Source organism: Papaver somniferum, chromosome 9 (assembly GCF_003573695.1).
Source record: "Papaver somniferum cultivar HN1 chromosome 9, ASM357369v1, whole genome shotgun sequence".
NCBI lineage: Eukaryota > Viridiplantae > Streptophyta > Magnoliopsida > Ranunculales > Papaveraceae > Papaver > Papaver somniferum.
This window is the reverse complement of record NC_039366.1, coordinates 182,582,478-182,600,191: the sequence shown is the minus strand read 5'-3', so window position 1 is coordinate 182,600,191 and position 17,714 is coordinate 182,582,478. Positions and strand designations below refer to the sequence as shown.

Genomic DNA, 17,714 nt, shown 5'->3' with positions numbered 1-17,714 from the left:
ACACTGGGGAATAAAATGAATAATGTGTTGGTTTTACACAGAGTCAGCTTGTGACTCATTTTGTGCACCAAGTCAACTCGAGTTTAACTGAGTCACCGGTCCAGCTCTGGCCAACCCAACTGAATAAAGGGCTAAAATGTCTACTTGCATGAGCGATTTAAGGCCACCCGACCTCTAACGGCCGTTGACCGTTTTTTTTGAAAAAACGGGATGGTAAAACAAACAACATGGGCATTTTCTTAATAATCAAAAAAACGTGGGCATTTTCTTAATTACATTTCCCCGCATGGGCATTTTCTTAAGTTTCCCTTAGAAATCTTGGTGTTTCTGATCTATGTTGCTAACCTGCACCTAGAAATAAAATGCGTATGTTAGACGAATGGAAAAAAGAATTGAAAACCGCTAGTGAGTAGAGCTATTTATAGCGTCGAATCTCGTTCGTTTCCCAGAAAACCCACATTATTCCACTCTCTCTTCTCACTGTATTTTTTCCCCTTTTCATTATCATTCTAGGGTTTTCTTAGGGTTCCTACCTTTTCTGCTCGAAATCTCTCTCTATCTCTTTATATATTTGTAGTTGGTCTAATTTTTTCTTTGATTTTCACTTAATTTACGGATTTTAACCATGGGAGGAGGAAGAACTGTTGTTTCAGACGATGAAGGTAAAATTTCAGATAATTTAGGGTTTTTTCCTCGTGATTATTAGGTTTTATTTTCGTAGCGTTTGCCGTTTTTCCTTTTTGGTCTTGTGGTTGAATTTTTCTTCTTTATTTTGTGTTTTTTGCTATTTTATTGCAGATGAGATCGAAGAGGAAGAGGGGAGAGAAACTCTTGATGCAGATGCGGTTGATGCCGGTGATAGAGATGAGGATGAAGATGAGGAAGACGATGGTACGTTTTCTAAGGGTTTTTTTTTCTGTATTTTGTTTATTCATGCAAGATTTTTTTTATCATTTGCAGTTAGGGTTTATAGGGTTTGTGCCGTTCTTATTACTAAATTCAGGTTGGTTATTGTTTTTTTTGGGTTTAATGAGGTTTACATTGTTGTAATTGTGCAGAGGAAGGGCAAGATGAGTATGAGAAAGATGGGTTTATAGTAGACGATGTTGATGAAGAAGATCAGGATGAAGAAGAGAATAGGGCAAGTAGTGACGAGGAGAAACAGAAGAAGAAGAAAAGGAAAAAGAGGTTGATTTTCTGTCCCCAAAAATTTCAAGACCTCTCTCAATATGTTTCGTTGTTCTATCCTTGACGATCTGTTTGCTTACCCTAATGAATGTAGAGAATCTGAGAAGAATTATGTCTTAGATGAGGATGACTATGAGTTACTGCAGGATAACAATGTGGGCTTTCACCGTCCTGCACCAGTGAGTATTCTTGTCATTGACCTGGTGTTTGTTTATACCGTTGAAGACAGAACTTTTGACGATGATGCATGCTTGGAAATATGATTAGGGAAGCAAAAAGTTCAAGCGACTGAAGAAAGCAGGGAGGGATAATGATTTGGACGAGCATACTGGTTTATCTGACAATGATGAAGCGGATAGAAGTGGTCGTAAGGGAAGAAGTGCTGAGGAAAAGATCAAGAACAGTCTATTTGATTATGAGGAAGGTAATACTATCTTATTGTTTTTTTTTTTTTTTTACATTTTTCTTTTTTCTTCAGTTTCATACTGACTAACTAATTTGAAATGTTATCTAATTTTGTTTTTAGCTCAACATCTTGAGGATGTTGTTGAGGAAGAAGATGAAGCAGTTAGCTTAGAGGAGGATGATATGGATGATTTTATTGTGAGTGAAGAGGAATATGATGAGCATGGAGCTCTTCCAAGGTATCACCATTGTTCATGGTGTAAAAGATGTTAAAGTTTCATTTTGTGTATATATTTATTAGTAACTTGTCAAACTTATTTTCTGTAGGAGGAAGAAGACACACAAAAAGAAAGCGAGACAAGCGCCCGGAGTTTCATCTTCTGCATTGCAGGAAGCTCATGATATATTTGGTGATGTTGACGAGCTCTTAATGCTTCGGAAGAAGGGCCTGGAAAAGAGTAGTAGGTATGAAGATTCTAGAGAAAAGAGGATTGAAGATGAGTTCGAACCATTTATTCTCTCAGAGAAATATATGACTGAGAAGGATGAAGTAATAAGAGACCTTGATGTGCCCGAGAGAATTCAGGTGTTCTTCACATTGTTTTGACATTCAATTGTTTTCTTTGGTTCATCTAAATTTTATACCAGCTTTTTTTTTCTGCTTCTCATGTTTTCAACTTCTCTTTAGATATCTGAAGAAAGCACTGGTTCTGCTTCAACGGAACAAATGCTTATAGAAGATGAGAGCTCATGGATAATTAACCAACTTAATGCTACTATGGGATCCCTGTTTGGCGATTCGGATTTTGGCGAACAAAATGACGAGGAGCGGATGGAAAAGTTGCAGAAAGCTAAAGGGGATGTATTAAAGCTGTTGGAACTGATGCATGTGCAGAAGCATGATGTAAGGAAAATGTCACCATATCCATCGCATCTTCCTCCATATTCTTATTACGCACTAATGTTTTGTCTTTATCCTGGTAGATTCCCTTCATTGCCATGTACAGGAAGGAGTTGTGTTCTGTACTGCTGAAAGACCCAGATCAAAATGAAAGTACTGTTGGTGAAGAGAAGGAAAAAGGAACACGTAAGCTGAAGTGGCATAAGGTATGCATTCGGTGTAGTTTTTTAATATGTTGGTCTAAGTTCTATATGCATACATATTGGGTGACTCTGGACATATGTCATGCATATTTGAGATCTCGACTGTTGATGTTAGACCAAATTTGTTAAATTAAGGTTACTGTCTATTAAGTGATTGAGTGGCGAATTTTCTTCTTTCCTAGGTGCTTTGGGCCATCAAGGATTTGGATAGGAAGTGGTTGCTTCTCCAAAAGCGAAAGAAAGCTCTCCAAGCATACTATTTTAAGCGCTATGATGAAGAGTCTAGGAGGATTTATGACGAAACAAGACTAAACTTGAATCAGAAGCTTTATCATTCGATTGTCGACTCTCTTAAGAGTGCTGAATCCGAGCGAGAGGTTGATGATGTTGATGCGAAGTTTAATCTGCATTTCCCTCCTGGTGAAGTTGGTGTGGATGAAGGACAATTCAAGAGGCCAAAGCGGAAAACACAATATAGTATCTGCAGCAAGGCCGGCCTATGGGAAGTAGCAAGTAAGATAGGGAGTAGCTCCGAGCTCTTTGGTTTGCATCTTACTCTAGAAAAGATGGTAAGTTTGATTATATTTTCTTGCACTTCATCACTATTTTGAACAATGAGGTCAGCCAGTAACGTTAAATTATTTCAGAGACTGGATGAGTTGGAGGATGCTAAGGAAACTCCCGAGGAAATAGCTTCAAATTTTACATGTGCAATGTTTGAGAACCCTCAGGCTGTGCTCAGAGGTGCGAGGCACATGGTGAGGGAGAACGTTTGTGCTATTTATTACGATGATCTTTGCAAGGCTTCTTTCCCTTCTCTATTCTTTTTTGTTGACATCTTTCTTGCTCCAGGCTGCGGTGGAACTAAGCTGTGAGCCGCGTGTAAGGAAACATGTGCGCAATATTTTTATGGAGAAAGCTGTAGTTTCAACTAGCCCTACCCCTGATGGGAATGTCGCTATTGATTCTTTTCATCAGTTTGCTGACATAAAGTGGTTAAGTCAAAAGCCACTGACAAAATTTGAAGATGCTCAATGGCTTCCGATCCTAAAGGCTGAAGAAGAGAAACTTATTCAAGTTTCTTTGAAGTTGCCTGAGGAAGATCTGAATAAGTTACTAGGTGAATGCAATGAAAATTATCTCAGTGAGGGGGTAAGCAAGCCTGCTAAACTCTGGAATGAACAACGCAAAATGATATTGGAAGACACATTTAAGCAAGTTCTTCCTCTGATGGAAAAGGAAGCGCGATCTGTATTAAATGCTAGGGCAAAGAACTGGCTTATTATGGAGTACGGGAAGCACTTGTGGGATAAGGTGTCTGTGGCACCTTATCAAGGGAAGGAAGCTGATGTTGGTCCAGATGATGAAGCGGCACCAAGAGTGTTGGCTTGTTGTTGGGGACCTGGAAAGCCAGCTACCACTTTTGTGATGTTGGGTTCATCAGGTGAAGTACTGGACGTATTGTATGCAGGTTCACTTAGCCTTCGGTCTCAGAGTGTTACTGACCAGCAGCGGAAGAAAAATGATCAACAACGTGTTCTTAAGTTCATGACCGATCATCAGCCGCATGTTGTGGTTCTAGGAGCTGTTGCATTGTCTTGTACGAAGCTGAAAGAGGATATTTTCGAGGTGCAGATGTCTAACTTGTTCTTGCTATAATTTTAATTCCTGGTCTACCCCTTTTATAGAAATGCTTACATTTTATTTTTTCATTGTTCATAGACAACTTTCATCAGCTTTCATGAAATAACTAAACTTTAAGCTAGGGGTGCTTACTTCCATGGAAGGAGTACAATTAGGTGGTTTCTCTAGGGAGCTTCCAAAGTAGTTGAATACTTCTTTTCTTATTATCTTGGAGTTTCTGAATGCAGAGGGGCCTGGTGAAACATAAATTAGGCTGCCAATTGTTTTTTTTTTTTTTTAACATGAGATTGTTTATCATCGTTTACAGATCATTTTTAAGATGATTGAGGAATACCCTAGAGAAATTGGTCAAGAGATGGAGGAGTTAAATGTTGTTTATGGGGACGAATCCCTGCCCCGTCTTTATGAGAATTCACGGATTTCGTCTGACCAGCTACCAGGCCAGCCAGGTGAGTTCTGTTTCCACTTTTTGTTCAGGTGCTTGGTGAGTTTGACTGCTAAACTTTTCTTTCTTCAATGTCTGCAGGGATTGTCAGGCGTGCTGTTGCGCTTGGTCGGTACCTTCAGAATCCTTTGGCAATGGTTGCAACACTTTGTGGACCAGGGAAGGAGATACTGTCTTGGAAGCTCGACTCGTTAGATCATTTTCTTACCCCTGATGAGAAATACGATATGGTTGAACAAGTGATGGTAGATGTCATCAATCAAGTTGGCATTGATATAAACTTGGCTGCGAGTCATGAGTGGCTGTTTTCCCCTTTACAGTTTGTCTCTGGTCTTGGTCCTAGAAAAGCAGCTTCGTTGCAGAGGGAATTAGTAAGATTAGGAGTGATCACTACTCGTAAGGAACTTGCACCTCTTCTTAAAAGGAAAGTGTTTATCAACGCAGCTGGTTTTGTACGTGTTCGTCGAAGTGGATTAGCTGCTAATAGCCACCATATCATTGATTTGCTGGATGATACAAGAATTCATCCCGAGTCGTATGAACTTGCGAAGAGGATGGCAAAAGATGTTTTTGATGCAGATGATCTGGATGATTCAAATGATGCAGACGAAGATGCACAAGAGATGGCGATAGAGCATGTTAGGGAGAAGCCAAATTTTCTGAAAGCACTAGATATCAATGAATATGCTCGTTCACGCAATGCCATTGACAAGCTAGAGACTTTGAAGGATATAAAGAATGAATTGCTACATGGTTTTCGAGACTGGCGTACTCCATACAGAGAACCGGATCAAGACGAAGAGTTCTATATGATTTCTGGTGAAACTAAAAATACCATTGCTGAAGGGAGAATTGTACAGGCAACGGTGCGCAAGGTGCAACCCCAAAGACTCATCTGCGTACTTGAATCTGGTTTGACTGGGTGGGTTATGAGTGATGACTATTCGGATCACAATAGGCAGATTGACTTGACTGAGGAAGTGAATGAAGGCGATATTGTTACCTGCAAGATTAAGTCAATTCAGAAGAACAGGTACCAGGTATATCTCACTTGCAAAGAAAGTGAATTGAAAAGAGACCGATATAGAAGCTCCCAAAACCATGATCCTTACTACAAACCAGATGAGAGCAGCTTACACACCGAGAAAGAGAAGGCACGCAAGGAGAAGGAGCTCGCGAAGAAACATTTTAAACCAAGAATGATTGTGCATCCCCGTTTTCAGAATATCACAGCTGATGATGCGTTTGAGGTCTGCCTGTGACATTTTAGTTGTTCATAATGTATTCTTTTCATATTTATCATTGCGGTGTTAAGCATGATTTTTGTTATCAATCGCAGTTCCTCTCAGACAAGGAACCAGGTGAAAGCATTATCCGTCCCAGCTCCAGGGGGCCATCTTTTTTGACATTGACTCTGAAAGTTTATGATGGAGTTTATGCCAACAAAGACATAGTTGAAGGTGGAAAGGATCACAAGGACATCACAAGCTTGCTCCGTCTTGGGAAGACCTTGAAAATAGGAGATGATACTTTTGAAGACTTAGATGAGGTCGGTACTCACTTCTTGTGTTTTCCTTTCTTTTGGTTGCATAGGATGGGTGTGGGTGGACATTGAATTCCATTGTTTTTGCATTTTCTTCATGTGTATCTTAAGATTCCTTGTAACCAGTTTTTCCATTAACTGTAGGTAATGGATCGTTATGTCGATCCATTGGTAGGCCATCTGAAGACTATGCTGAGCTATCGCAAATTTAAGAAGGGCTCTAAAGCTGAAGTAGATGATGTTTTAAGGGTGGAGAAATCTGAGTATCCAATGAGAATTGTTTACTGCTTTGGCATTTCTCATGAACATCCTGGAACCTTCATTTTATCTTATATAAGGAGTACAAATCCACACCATGAGTACATTGGCCTGTATCCTAAGGGCTTCAAATTCCGCAAACGGACATTTGAGGACATTGATCGGCTTGTAGCATATTTTCAGAAACACATTGATGATCTGCAACATGATTCTGGTCCATCTATAAGGTCAGTTGCTGCTATGGTACCCATGAGAAGTCCTGCGAATGGAGGTTCCTCTGGTGGCTGGGGTGGCTCAACCACAAACAGCAATGATGGTGGTTGGAGAGACAATTCAAATTTGGACAGAGATAAATCTTCCACACCTGGTTCAAGATCAGGTTCGGTTATTTGTTACTTGTATCGTATTATTGTATACTGCATTTGTATTAGTGATTACATGGTATTAGGTTCCACTTGTTATCACCAAATCATGCATTTTCCCTATCCCCCCCGTCTTTGAGTATAGCTGATGCCAGTACATGTATGTATATTTATACGCTGGGATTTGTTTGCAATGTTGCTAGCGTTCCTTTAAGATCATGAAACTGTTGGTTTTCATTTTTGTGTCAAGTCAGGATTGATTCTTATTCTAAAGTTTGTAAGTGCCCACTTGAGAAGGTGATTCAGTCAGGGGTTTAATGTTTCTTAATGTATGCACAGCCTTTAGTATTCTAGGTCTGTGGTTATCAATTTTGTGTCAAGTCAGGATTGATTCTTATTCTTAAGTTTGTAAGTGCCCACTTGAGAAGGTGATTCAGTCTGGTGTTTAATGTTTTTTTAATGTATGCACAGCCTTTAGTATTCTAGGTCTGTGGTTTTAGTGTTTTTGCGAATGATCAACTCACATTCTCACATTTTATGGATGATTACAGGTAGAGGTGACTTCAGAAATGGAGGAGGCAGAGACCACCCAAGTGGAGTGCCAAGGCATTATGGTGGTGGTGGGCGTGGAAGGGGACGTGGTAGGGATTCATACAATGGTGGTGGTAGGGGAAACAATGATAGACAGGATTCTGGTGGTTGGGGTGGCGGAAGTAGTGGTGGTGGCGGTAGTGGTTGGGGAAGTGGTGGCTGGGGTTCACCTGGCGGCACCAAAGATGCTGATGCAATGGATACCAGTGGTAATGATGCTGGGAACAATTCTGGATGGGGCGGAGGATCTAAAAAGAGCAGTTCAACTCAGCATGAAGGCGGAAGTGGATGGGGTGGTGGTGGTGGTTGGTGAGGATCTCGGCTTGGTTGTCTTTTTTCTCTTGGGATTGAGAAATAGATGAATGTTTTAGCGATGCCTTGAAATGGGTTGATTTTGTAACAGGTCTTTTCCATGTGAATGGATTCCTGTTTCTTCCAAGAGAGTTTCTGGAGTTGTATATATTTTTGAATTTGAACAGAATTAAGAGATGTTGTAAAACTGACTGAAGAACCCATCCTGGAAGTTTAAACGGTGTAAACAGAAGTTCTCTTTTGGTATATGATTATGATTTGCATAGATAAGGGTAATCATATAATTCCACTTAAAAAAAAGCTCTGGCAGTTTCATTTGTTTACTTTCTACTTTTTATTCCATAATAATCGCCAATCTGTTTCAAAAAAAATTGAACTTTTCATTCCATAATAATCTTTCGATCAAGAATAATCATTCACACACAAATTTTACTATTTATTTATATTTTGCTTGGCATCGAGCATAGATAATAAGTAAGCTCTGAAAACTGGACAGGCGAGATTATGTTTATACATTGGGTATCATGTCCAGCTGCTCTCGCCAAGACAAACTTGAGACTCAATATTCTTGAGTCCATTGTATTCTCGAGTCAATCTCAGCTGTTCCTCAAGTAAATTTAATTTTTACCAATATTATTGGCTTAAGCATGAGAATTCCAAAGCACGACGATATACCAAAGCCAAACTAATAAGAGACTTATGGGTTTACCCTTCAACATCTTCTTTAATGCAGTGACCTGTGAACAATGTAATCTCATTCTTCACCTATGAAGCTCCAACCTTGTGTCTTCAACATCTTGTTGCTTGAAAGATTGAAAGAGATTTCATTCCTTTAATCGACGTGTGATCTTTCCTTGATGGGTGACTTCTGAAGCTCTCCTGTAGGATCTTTAATGCCTATAACATCCAAATTTTTTTGAAAAAGAATTATACTTTGTTGTGAAAAAAGATGTGAGAACTTAAATATTAAAGGCCAAGAACGTCGAAGAGGAGATTAACATGATAAGGGCCAAGTATGATGCAAACTTTTCTCATGCCTTTACCACCGCCAATCAAGATGACTTAGTTATTATTGGATAACCAACCACCAGATGACTCGCCACAGTACTACTGTTCAAGCAAGAACATTACCACATACCATAATAGAAACCTTTTCTATCGCCATACATAATATACTGAAATAGTACATGATAAACACTACGAAATGGAAAATTCTAATTTAAAAAATCCAAGTAAAGAAAGCCAAAAATGCAAAACCACACCTTCAAACATGAATGCTACTTGCAAATTCAGTAATTCTGCAATATAAAGATGGGTTTTTCTTCGTAGATATTTCTATCTGTCTTTGAAGCAACAAACTCATACAGTTGGTTTAAACCTCATGTTAAGTGCATACTGCATATGTAGTTACACTGAGTGCAACTCACTATCATCAGCTCAAATTCGTTTCAACGGGTTATCTCGATTGAAGGGGAGACGATGACAAATTGAAGTAACTATACTGATTTGGTGTCATACTAATGATCCATGAACTAACATAAGGGACCAATTATTGGATGCAGAACTGTATACGACAGTTTCACACATTTCAAAAGTGTTATTTAGATGGTTTAAGCAAGCACAAAAACATAAACAAAATTAAACTCGGAAATGCAGACAATGCAAACGGTACGTATGATATGGGCTTGGAACAGAGACACATTTGGTTGTCAAATCCAATGTTTTGGGCATTGAGTATAACAATGGAAAACAATACTTCAGGTTGGGGAATTCTGTAAGATAAATAATCATATATACCTGATTGCTGATTATATTGTTCCCTATAGACACTTCAGATTCAGCGTTGCTAATATGATCCCCAGCGAATAGGACCTTGAGCAGCTTCCTGCTACAAAACATAAAGACATACAAAGACAACTCTATCAAAGATGACCAACAAATGTCCAATACAATTCTTATCTCAAACAGCTTAATCAAGGTTGTGTGTCTTTAAAACTATATACAACTAAGTTGCTGCCCTGCTAAATTAGTCTGGAATGTCGAAGGAAATAAAACCCATCAAATTGAATTATAATCTGTTTGACATTTGAATTACTATTGTTTGACATTGTCACAAACAACTAAAGCTCATAAACTGTGATTAGAAGATCAAAATATATGTGGCATTTTCTTACCAAGTCTTTAAAGGAATGAATATCCAGTTAGCTTGCAAATTTGTTCCAGAGGAATCAAATATGTAAGGCTGACAAAATTGAAACAAAATTTTCTTTTGATAGAAATTGTGTGAACTCAATTGATGAAAGAATGGGAGAAAATACGGAAAAATTGAAATCTTGCTGGGAAACTTGAAATTGAGTTCAATTGTTTCTGATAGAAAATTGTGTGCAGTAGATTGGGGTTTGAAGAAAGAACGGAAATGGTATCTCGACTAAATCCCCAAAATAACTAAACCCTAGCCTGGATTTCAGTTCTTCTCTATTTCGGGTGGAGATAAAAATCAATAGCGGACATGGGTGTGGCGGTGCTGCTCCTTCTGCTGGTGCTGATCATGGTGTCAGTGGTGGAATCGCGTAGGGAAGATTTCGATTGAGAAAGGAATCGTAGAGAATGGGAGAATTCTTAGTTCAGTTCGACTTTGTTTTAGAAAGAAGATAATATGTATTTGCCCCTCAGGTGAACGAAATTAACGACAAAATTCGCAGAACAACAAAAACACGGAGGGGTACTTTGGATAATTTATGTGCCGCGGTTGAAAAGACCCTTTTCTTTATTATAGTAAGATAATTCCCTCGTAGACGTAGCGTAATTCCCTGTCCTTGGCAGTTTCATTTGTTACTTGCTACATTTTTGTTCTCTAAGAGCAACTGCAATGGACGACTAAACCCAAATTTGGTGTCGAGTGGGCTGGCGTAGTGGGACGTACCATCGATCAAAATTTGATCAAAGAGTAAAACCCAGACCAAATTTGGTCAGCGATCAAGACCAAACCTAAATATAGTCAGGCGTTTATATAATGTCCGCTTACCCGACGGGCGTTGGTATAATATCCGCATGTAGCCGCGCGTTCGTAAAGTTAACGCCTGATGCAGGGGCGTTGGTATAATGTCCGTCTGGATGGGGCGTTGGTATAATGTCCGCCTGGATGGGGCGTACGTAAAGTTAACGCCGGACACCCAGGCGTACATAAAGTTAACGCCTCTCTTGGGGCGTTGATATAGTCATGATCCCACCATTAACTAGTTTTGAAAACTTTGCTTGGGGCGTTGTCTTTGTCAACGCCCCATTTTTTTTTTCTTTTTGAATCCGGGCGAACGTATAATCTCCGTCCCACACACCAGGCGTTGCTATAGTTCACGCCCCATATCAGACGTTATCTTTATCAACGCCCCATGCCAGGCGTAATTTTTATCTATGCTGGACGATGAAACGGACTTTATATCAACGCGCGACCAAATTTACTCGTCACCCGCTACAACACAGGACGGACTAAACCCAAATTTGATCTTTTTTTTTAGTCTTTGGTCTTTAGTTATACTCGCACCACTGTGGACGCTCTAAGAAGCTAGCACTATTATTGGTTAAGAAGCCGTTACGGAATGCTTTTCTCCTTTTTCGAGTTTCACTTTGTTCTTTCCCGCCTTGGATTATTATTTGAGTAATCTCTTTGGCGTCCATTTTTTTGTATGAATAAATCCGGATCCTTGAGATGCTTAGGCATTCCACATAGTTATCCAGACATGATTTGAAATGTTCGTGAATACTCCTATCTATATCATATGGGAATCGCCCTTGAGTTTTTTGTTTTTATTTTGCTCGGTATCATCCCTGAGCTTATTATTACAAGCTACTCTTCCCTTGTATCTGTGGTGTCCAGTAAGGAGGATAAGTAAAAGTATAAAAGGAAGGAAACAGGGGAGAGTTGTGGTGGTTTCTTCATCTTGTAGTTGTATATTGTTATACAAAAAAAGTGGTGGCGGTGGGTCAGTCATCTTCGTTTTAACTTTTTATCTCCTCTCTCGCACTCCCTTCGTTTCTCCTGAATGCCTCGCCAGTGTTCAGGGTCTCTCTCTCTCTCTCTCTCTCTCTCTCTCTCTCTTCTACTCTTTTAAATGAAATTGATTTCTTATGCTCGAGGAACTGTCTTGTTAAATTTCAGTATCTTGATTTTGCAGTAATTCGTCGTGATCTTGAGGGCGGAGTTGTGATAACTATATAGGTACATAATCTTGTTTTTTTCCTTTCTGTTTATAGAATTCAAGTCGATTTCTATTACTGCCCAAATCATAATCTATGGTTGTGATGTTTGAAAGATGTTCCCTACATGTACAAGTTTTGGCAATGAATAGAGGGATCAAATAGTTACAATCTCTTTTAATTATCTTTTTTGTTTTTTAGTACTGACAATCTTTTTGCTTACATTTTGTTTTGCAGGATTGAAGAATGATGGCTTGGCTGCAAAATGAAAATTTGTATGTTTCATTCTTTCCTAATTTAGTGCTGTTTGTTGTTGTTGCAGGATGTTGTGAAGATGTTGAAGTGGATGCGAGAGGGATCTATAAGGTTAGCTGATGCCGTCGTGCTGCTTGTATAGATAGATATCCCACATTCTATATTGGCCTATCCGTGAACTGTGATATTATCACGGCTTTTGCTTACATTTCTGATTACGGGTACGCAGGATAATTTGTGATGGCTAATCACCCCAAGAAAGCTGATCATTGAACTGAATTTTATCAATGTTACTCCCTAGGAAGAACTTAAACCAAGGGAGTATCCATGCACTAGTTCGGTTAAGAAGAAGACGGAGAACAACAACAATACTTGTATGAATTTCATTCAAATGGCCGTAGCCATCGATCACCACAGTGTATTCAAACCACCTCTCGCTCCAACCATTCGTACCCATCATAATCGATGCAAACATCGATCCTTTACTCAATTGGAATCCTGCGTCTTCGAGACACTGGACCCTACAACCCTCGTCGCCCACTCCCTAAAACAAGTCGTGGTGGCTGCTGCAAACTTTCACCGCAGTTTCTCTACACCTTGCTTATCCACCTCCAACTGCAAGGTTGATGACAACACCGATAATAGCCATAGTGGTAGCAGTATTCATAAAAGCTCTGTAGACACAGACCCCAGAATAGAGCTCATCGCAGGTCGTGGGGCCCTGGGCATTCGTGCTCTCGTGGTGGAAGCAGCCATAGCTATGGCTTCTGGTGTTGACCCGGTGCCAATTCAAAGCGAACTCGGTGGTTCCTACTACTTAACCAGTCGCAATGGGGATAAAATTGCTGTGGCGAAGCCTGTTGATGAAGAACCTCTAGCCAAAAACATTAGGAACGGGTATACTGTTGGGATCTTGAGCCAGCAGGGGCTGAAAAATTCAGTTCCGGTTGGGGAGACCGGAGTTCGTGAAGTAGCTGCATACTTACTTGATCATAATGGATTTGCAGGAGTTCCTCCTACTGCACTGGTAAAAATCTCACATGTTTCATTTCAGACGGATAATTCGTCAAAACCAACCAACCCGACAAAATCTTGTAAAACTGCATCGTTACAAAGGTTCGTGGATCATGATTTCGATGCCGGTGACTTAGGCCCGTCTGGGTTCCCAGTATCTTCAGTCCACCGGATTGGAATTCTAGATGTAAGAATTCTCAACCTTGATAGACATGCAGGAAATATTTTAGTCAAGAAAAATAAGAAAGAAAATGATGGGCGTGCAAGTGATAGCTATCCAGTTGGATTGGCCGATCTTGTACCAATCGATCATGAGCTTTGCTTACCCGATTTACTTGATGATCCGTATTTTGAATGGCTTCACTGGCCACAAGCCTCAGTGCCGTTTTCAGAGTCTGAAGCCGAGTATATAAGCCGGCTCGACCCGTCAAAGGATGCGGAGCTCTTGAGAAAAGAATTGCCTTCATTAACAGAGCCATCAATTCGAATACTTGTACTGTGCACAATATTTTTGAAATCTGCGGCGGCCGCTGGGATTTGTTTAGCTGATATTGGTGACATGATGACACGACAATTTCGTGGAACAAAGCAAGAACCAAGTATACTAGAGACCTTGTGTGCTGAAGCCAAGGCCAAAATGGATGCAGAAGTAGTATACGATAATCCAAGTATATTATTAGGAGAAGAGTTTGATGAAGATGTAGGAATGTTTCAAGTCGATATAGAGATGGAGGAGGATAGCCATAACACTGAAGTTTTAGATCTACCTCGACTTCTTCAACGTTATCCCGAGATAGGTAAGCCTCCGAAAATTCCTGGTAAGCTTCCCTCGGCACATTCGTTGAGTGGGTTTCCTCACGCCGTTTTATCACCGTTGCCGGAAGAAGATAATAGCAAAGACAACACCAATAACAAAACGAACGATCCTAAAGAAGAGCATGAAGACGGAAATGGACAGGAGGATGAGAATGATAGTAATAAAGCAGGAATGGGACTAATGAAAAGTGTGAGTTTTTCGGTATCAAAGCAAAACTATCAAAGTGAAGGAATTACATTCAAGTGGATGAGTGAAGAGAAATTTAAATTATTCTTGGAGAGTTTTGAGAAGCTTTTGCCAAAGGCTTTTGAGGGAAAAAAGAGCATGGGATTGAAGCAAAGAAGATTGGGAACTTCATGTTAATCATGATAGTAACCAGAAAAGAAAAAGAATTAAAAGAACCACAAGAAAAATCAGATCAACGATTGCGAACATCATGATAATGAGGTTCCAAACTTGTCGACATCCTAATTTACAATTAAAAACTGAAACAGTAATGTTCTGCGTACAGTCACACACACAATTAATGTACAGTATTTTTTAACCAGTGTTTTCTTTAGTTTAAACTTTAGTTAATTGAAATAGGATTTAGGAACCACCCCTTTATGTGGAGGAGAGAGAGTGAGTGAGACTTGGAAGATGATTTTCCTTCCTGTATTTTTTTTCCTTTTTTCTATTCTTGTTTTGTTTATCAAATGCATGTAATTATTTTCGTATTTAAGGTATTCAGTAGTACTCGTACCCTCCCCTTGCTCTCGCCTCTCTCCTATCTACTCCTCCTTCTCCCCCTCCTTTCAATCTTTTGGAAACCCTAGCCGCCATGGCTGAGTAAATCTTAGCAAACCTTTGGGTAAGGGTGGGTTATGAGCATCAAGGAACAGATCTTAGGGTTATGAATTAGAACATATTTAATGTGATGGATTTCTTTCAGTTTTTTCTTAGGTTTTTAGATTTCAATTTGTGATTGTTCCTGCTTGATGGTTCCTCTACGATTTGCAGTTTCTTTCTTCTGTCTCTTGTTATCTTCTATTCTTTGTTGGTTTTTCTTTCTTCTGATGTTTTTTGGATTTTTTTCTTCCCTTTTCTTCCGAAATTCTTTGGCCTTTCTCCTCTCTCTTGTTTGTTCCTTCTTGTTTCTTGGGTATGGTATCCTATTCTCAGTTCCCGATTCTTGGTTCTTTTTTAGATTTGTTTGTAGTGATTCTTGGCCTTTGTCTCTCTAGACTAATTATTGTTCTTGATTTTGCTCTTATTATTATTATTATTCTCAAGAGGTCTCTTTCCTTTTATTCCTAGTTTGTAGATCTGGTTGTTTGTTTGCAATCCTTTACTTCCTCTCTTTGGTGGTTTCTTATCTTTCGCTTTAGTATATGGACCATTTTAATTTTATTAATGTCTTTCAATTTCTTTCTCTTCCGTGCTTTAATCTCTCAATTTTTTAATTTGTCTCTATGCCTTTTCTATGGATGTTCTTGGATTCATTTAATTTCCAATTTGTTTTGTTGTTATAATCAACAGGGTGTTTCTAAAAATCTTGTATCAATATTGGTTTGCTAAGATGATAAAAATGTAGATCTATTCTTCTGGTGATAGGTGTTTTTCTAAAAAGCAACTTAATAAACTCGAATATGATTCTAAAATGTGGAAGGTGTCTCGTACCACCATCATTCTTGTTTGTTTGCGGTACCTCCATCTCTGTCTTCTTTCTTTGAGTGTTAGCTCTCTTGACCTATTTGTTGTTGTAAGTCTGGCGGTTCATGTTTCCTCTCTATTGCCTCTCTTTTACTAAGATTTGGGTGGTCTACCCCTTTTCTTTCTTGGATGTTTTTTTGTTTCTTTGTTATTCCCTTCCTCTATTTCCTTTTCTAGTCTTTTGTCTCGGGATCCTTTGTGCCCGTAATCTCTTTTTTTATATTGATTACTTGAATTTCTATAAATTCTCTGTCTATTGTTTGTGTGCTCATGTTTAGTTTGCACCGGTTTCCTTTGGTGCTACTAGTTTTGTTATTGGAGTTCTAGTGGATCTAGTTTTGTGTCTCTTGTGTGTATGTATCCTTAGTGCTTTTTTGAATTAAATATAGGTGTCAAATAGTTTTAAGAGTCTTTTGTTTCTGCTTTTTGACTTTGCATTTTCTTTTTGGGAATTAATCATCACATCTATATTGCTCATTTTCCTCACATCTTTACCTTTGCTCCTCTGACCCAACAGAGCCCAAAGGTACGCCAGCCTCATCTTTCTGCGTTCCTTTATTATTTTTTTTCATTCGTTTTATAGTATCTACTTTACTCTTGCTAATCCCAGAAACCATAATCATCGGAATCTGCTTAAAATTACAAGCTCAGGAGTGTAGTGCCAATTTGTATCTTGGCTAAACAGGGGCTTTTTTTTCTGAACTTAATCTTCTTTTAAGTATTCTAGCTTTATTTTATTTTATTTTATTTTGATGGCAACATTTGAGGTTCATTAGTGCTTGTTTTTCTTGTTGCTTTAAGGATAATTTATTTTCCATGATTTCTCCAGTTCCCTTGTATTTTTCATGGAGATACCTAAATGCTAGATAACTTAGTAGTATTTACCATCTGAACTGTGCTTAGCCCTAAATTTTTGCTTATAGCGAATTTCCTGTTAGTGTTAGTTGCATTTTTAAATTATTTACTGTTTATTAGCTTTCCCTAATATTATGTATTGTGTCTGTGTTCGGATTTTGTGTAATTTAACCTACCTTTGTGCTTATTCTTGGAATAGGAAAATGAAAACTCCTTTGAAACAACATGATGCTGAAATCAATACTGGCTATGTTATATATTGTTGTATTTTCTTGAAGATGAAACTCTCACCATTCAAATATTCGATTGCAGAAAAGGCTATACCGTCATCCTCAATCATTAAGAAGAGATCTCTTTCCTGTATAGGCCGCCCTGACACTTTTATCAGGCTTGTTCGTGATAGAAGGGCTCAGGAATCCATAGTTTTATCGCGAGCATCATCGCTCAATCTTCACAACTTATTTGTGAAATCCTACATATTGCTAGTATTATAAGACTACTTATTAGGTAACGATGGAGAACAAATGCTTCCTAGGTTATTGAAGAATTACAAATGTTTTGTTTATCTTTATCCTTGTTTATTTAGTTTTAAGATCTTCTCTAGGACTCATCGCGTTGTGCTGTTTTCCTTCGTCAAGGTTTTATCCCGTTGGTTATGGGTTTTCCTTTTCAAGATTTTTACCGAGGCAACATATGCGTGTCCAACACCTTTTGGTGGTTTTATTATCTACATTCTAGCTTTTGTCTTTTATTTTCTATGTAATCTAGTTACTATTGTAACCACAACTGCTAATGCCATACGTTAGTCTGTTGAATGAAATACCTAATTTACAAAAAAAAAAGGGTATTTAGTACAACTATGTTTATTTTAAGGTGATTGCAGAGTATAAATTCACTTTTACCGTTTAAAATCCCTCCATTGGAAATATATGCTTTATTATATTGACTAAATAAATCACTCAGGATATCCAAGTTGGATCCAACAATGATGCCAATGACAACTTACCCAATTTTTGTATGTGAGAAACTTGGTCT

At 38.7% G+C, this 17,714-nt stretch overlaps 2 protein-coding genes and 1 long non-coding RNA gene across 3 annotated transcripts; 2 read left to right on the top strand and 1 right to left on the bottom strand.

Moving 5' to 3' along the window:
• Positions 1–426: 426 nt before the first annotated feature.
• LOC113309728 (transcription elongation factor SPT6 homolog) lies at positions 427–8,141 on the top strand. Its single transcript, XM_026558241.1, has 17 exons — positions 427–662; positions 799–891; positions 1,059–1,188; positions 1,283–1,367; positions 1,456–1,612; positions 1,715–1,832; positions 1,921–2,179; positions 2,282–2,497; positions 2,578–2,700; positions 2,880–3,266; positions 3,345–3,455; positions 3,550–4,326; positions 4,649–4,790; positions 4,868–6,036; positions 6,126–6,335; positions 6,474–6,966; positions 7,501–8,141. Exons 1-17 carry the CDS (start codon positions 626–628, stop codon positions 7,851–7,853), a joined length of 4,860 nt encoding a protein of 1,619 aa, XP_026414026.1. The 5' UTR covers positions 427–625; the 3' UTR covers positions 7,854–8,141.
• A 70-nt stretch (positions 8,142–8,211) lies between these two features.
• Positions 8,212–10,450, bottom strand: LOC113309729. The gene is made up of 3 exons (XR_003340722.1): positions 10,027–10,450; positions 9,650–9,740; positions 8,212–8,749 (listed from the first exon to the last, which is right to left on the bottom strand). It is a non-coding gene; the product is annotated as an uncharacterized LOC113309729 (long non-coding RNA).
• A 1,395-nt stretch (positions 10,451–11,845) lies between these two features.
• On the top strand, positions 11,846–14,501 carry LOC113313554 (phosphatidylinositol 4-kinase gamma 8-like). The gene is made up of 3 exons (XM_026562342.1): positions 11,846–11,912; positions 12,369–12,412; positions 12,531–14,501. Exon 3 carries the CDS (start codon positions 12,678–12,680, stop codon positions 14,493–14,495), a length of 1,818 nt encoding a protein of 605 aa, XP_026418127.1. The 5' UTR covers positions 11,846–11,912; positions 12,369–12,412; positions 12,531–12,677; the 3' UTR covers positions 14,496–14,501.
• The last annotated feature ends 3,213 nt before the right edge of the window (positions 14,502–17,714 follow it).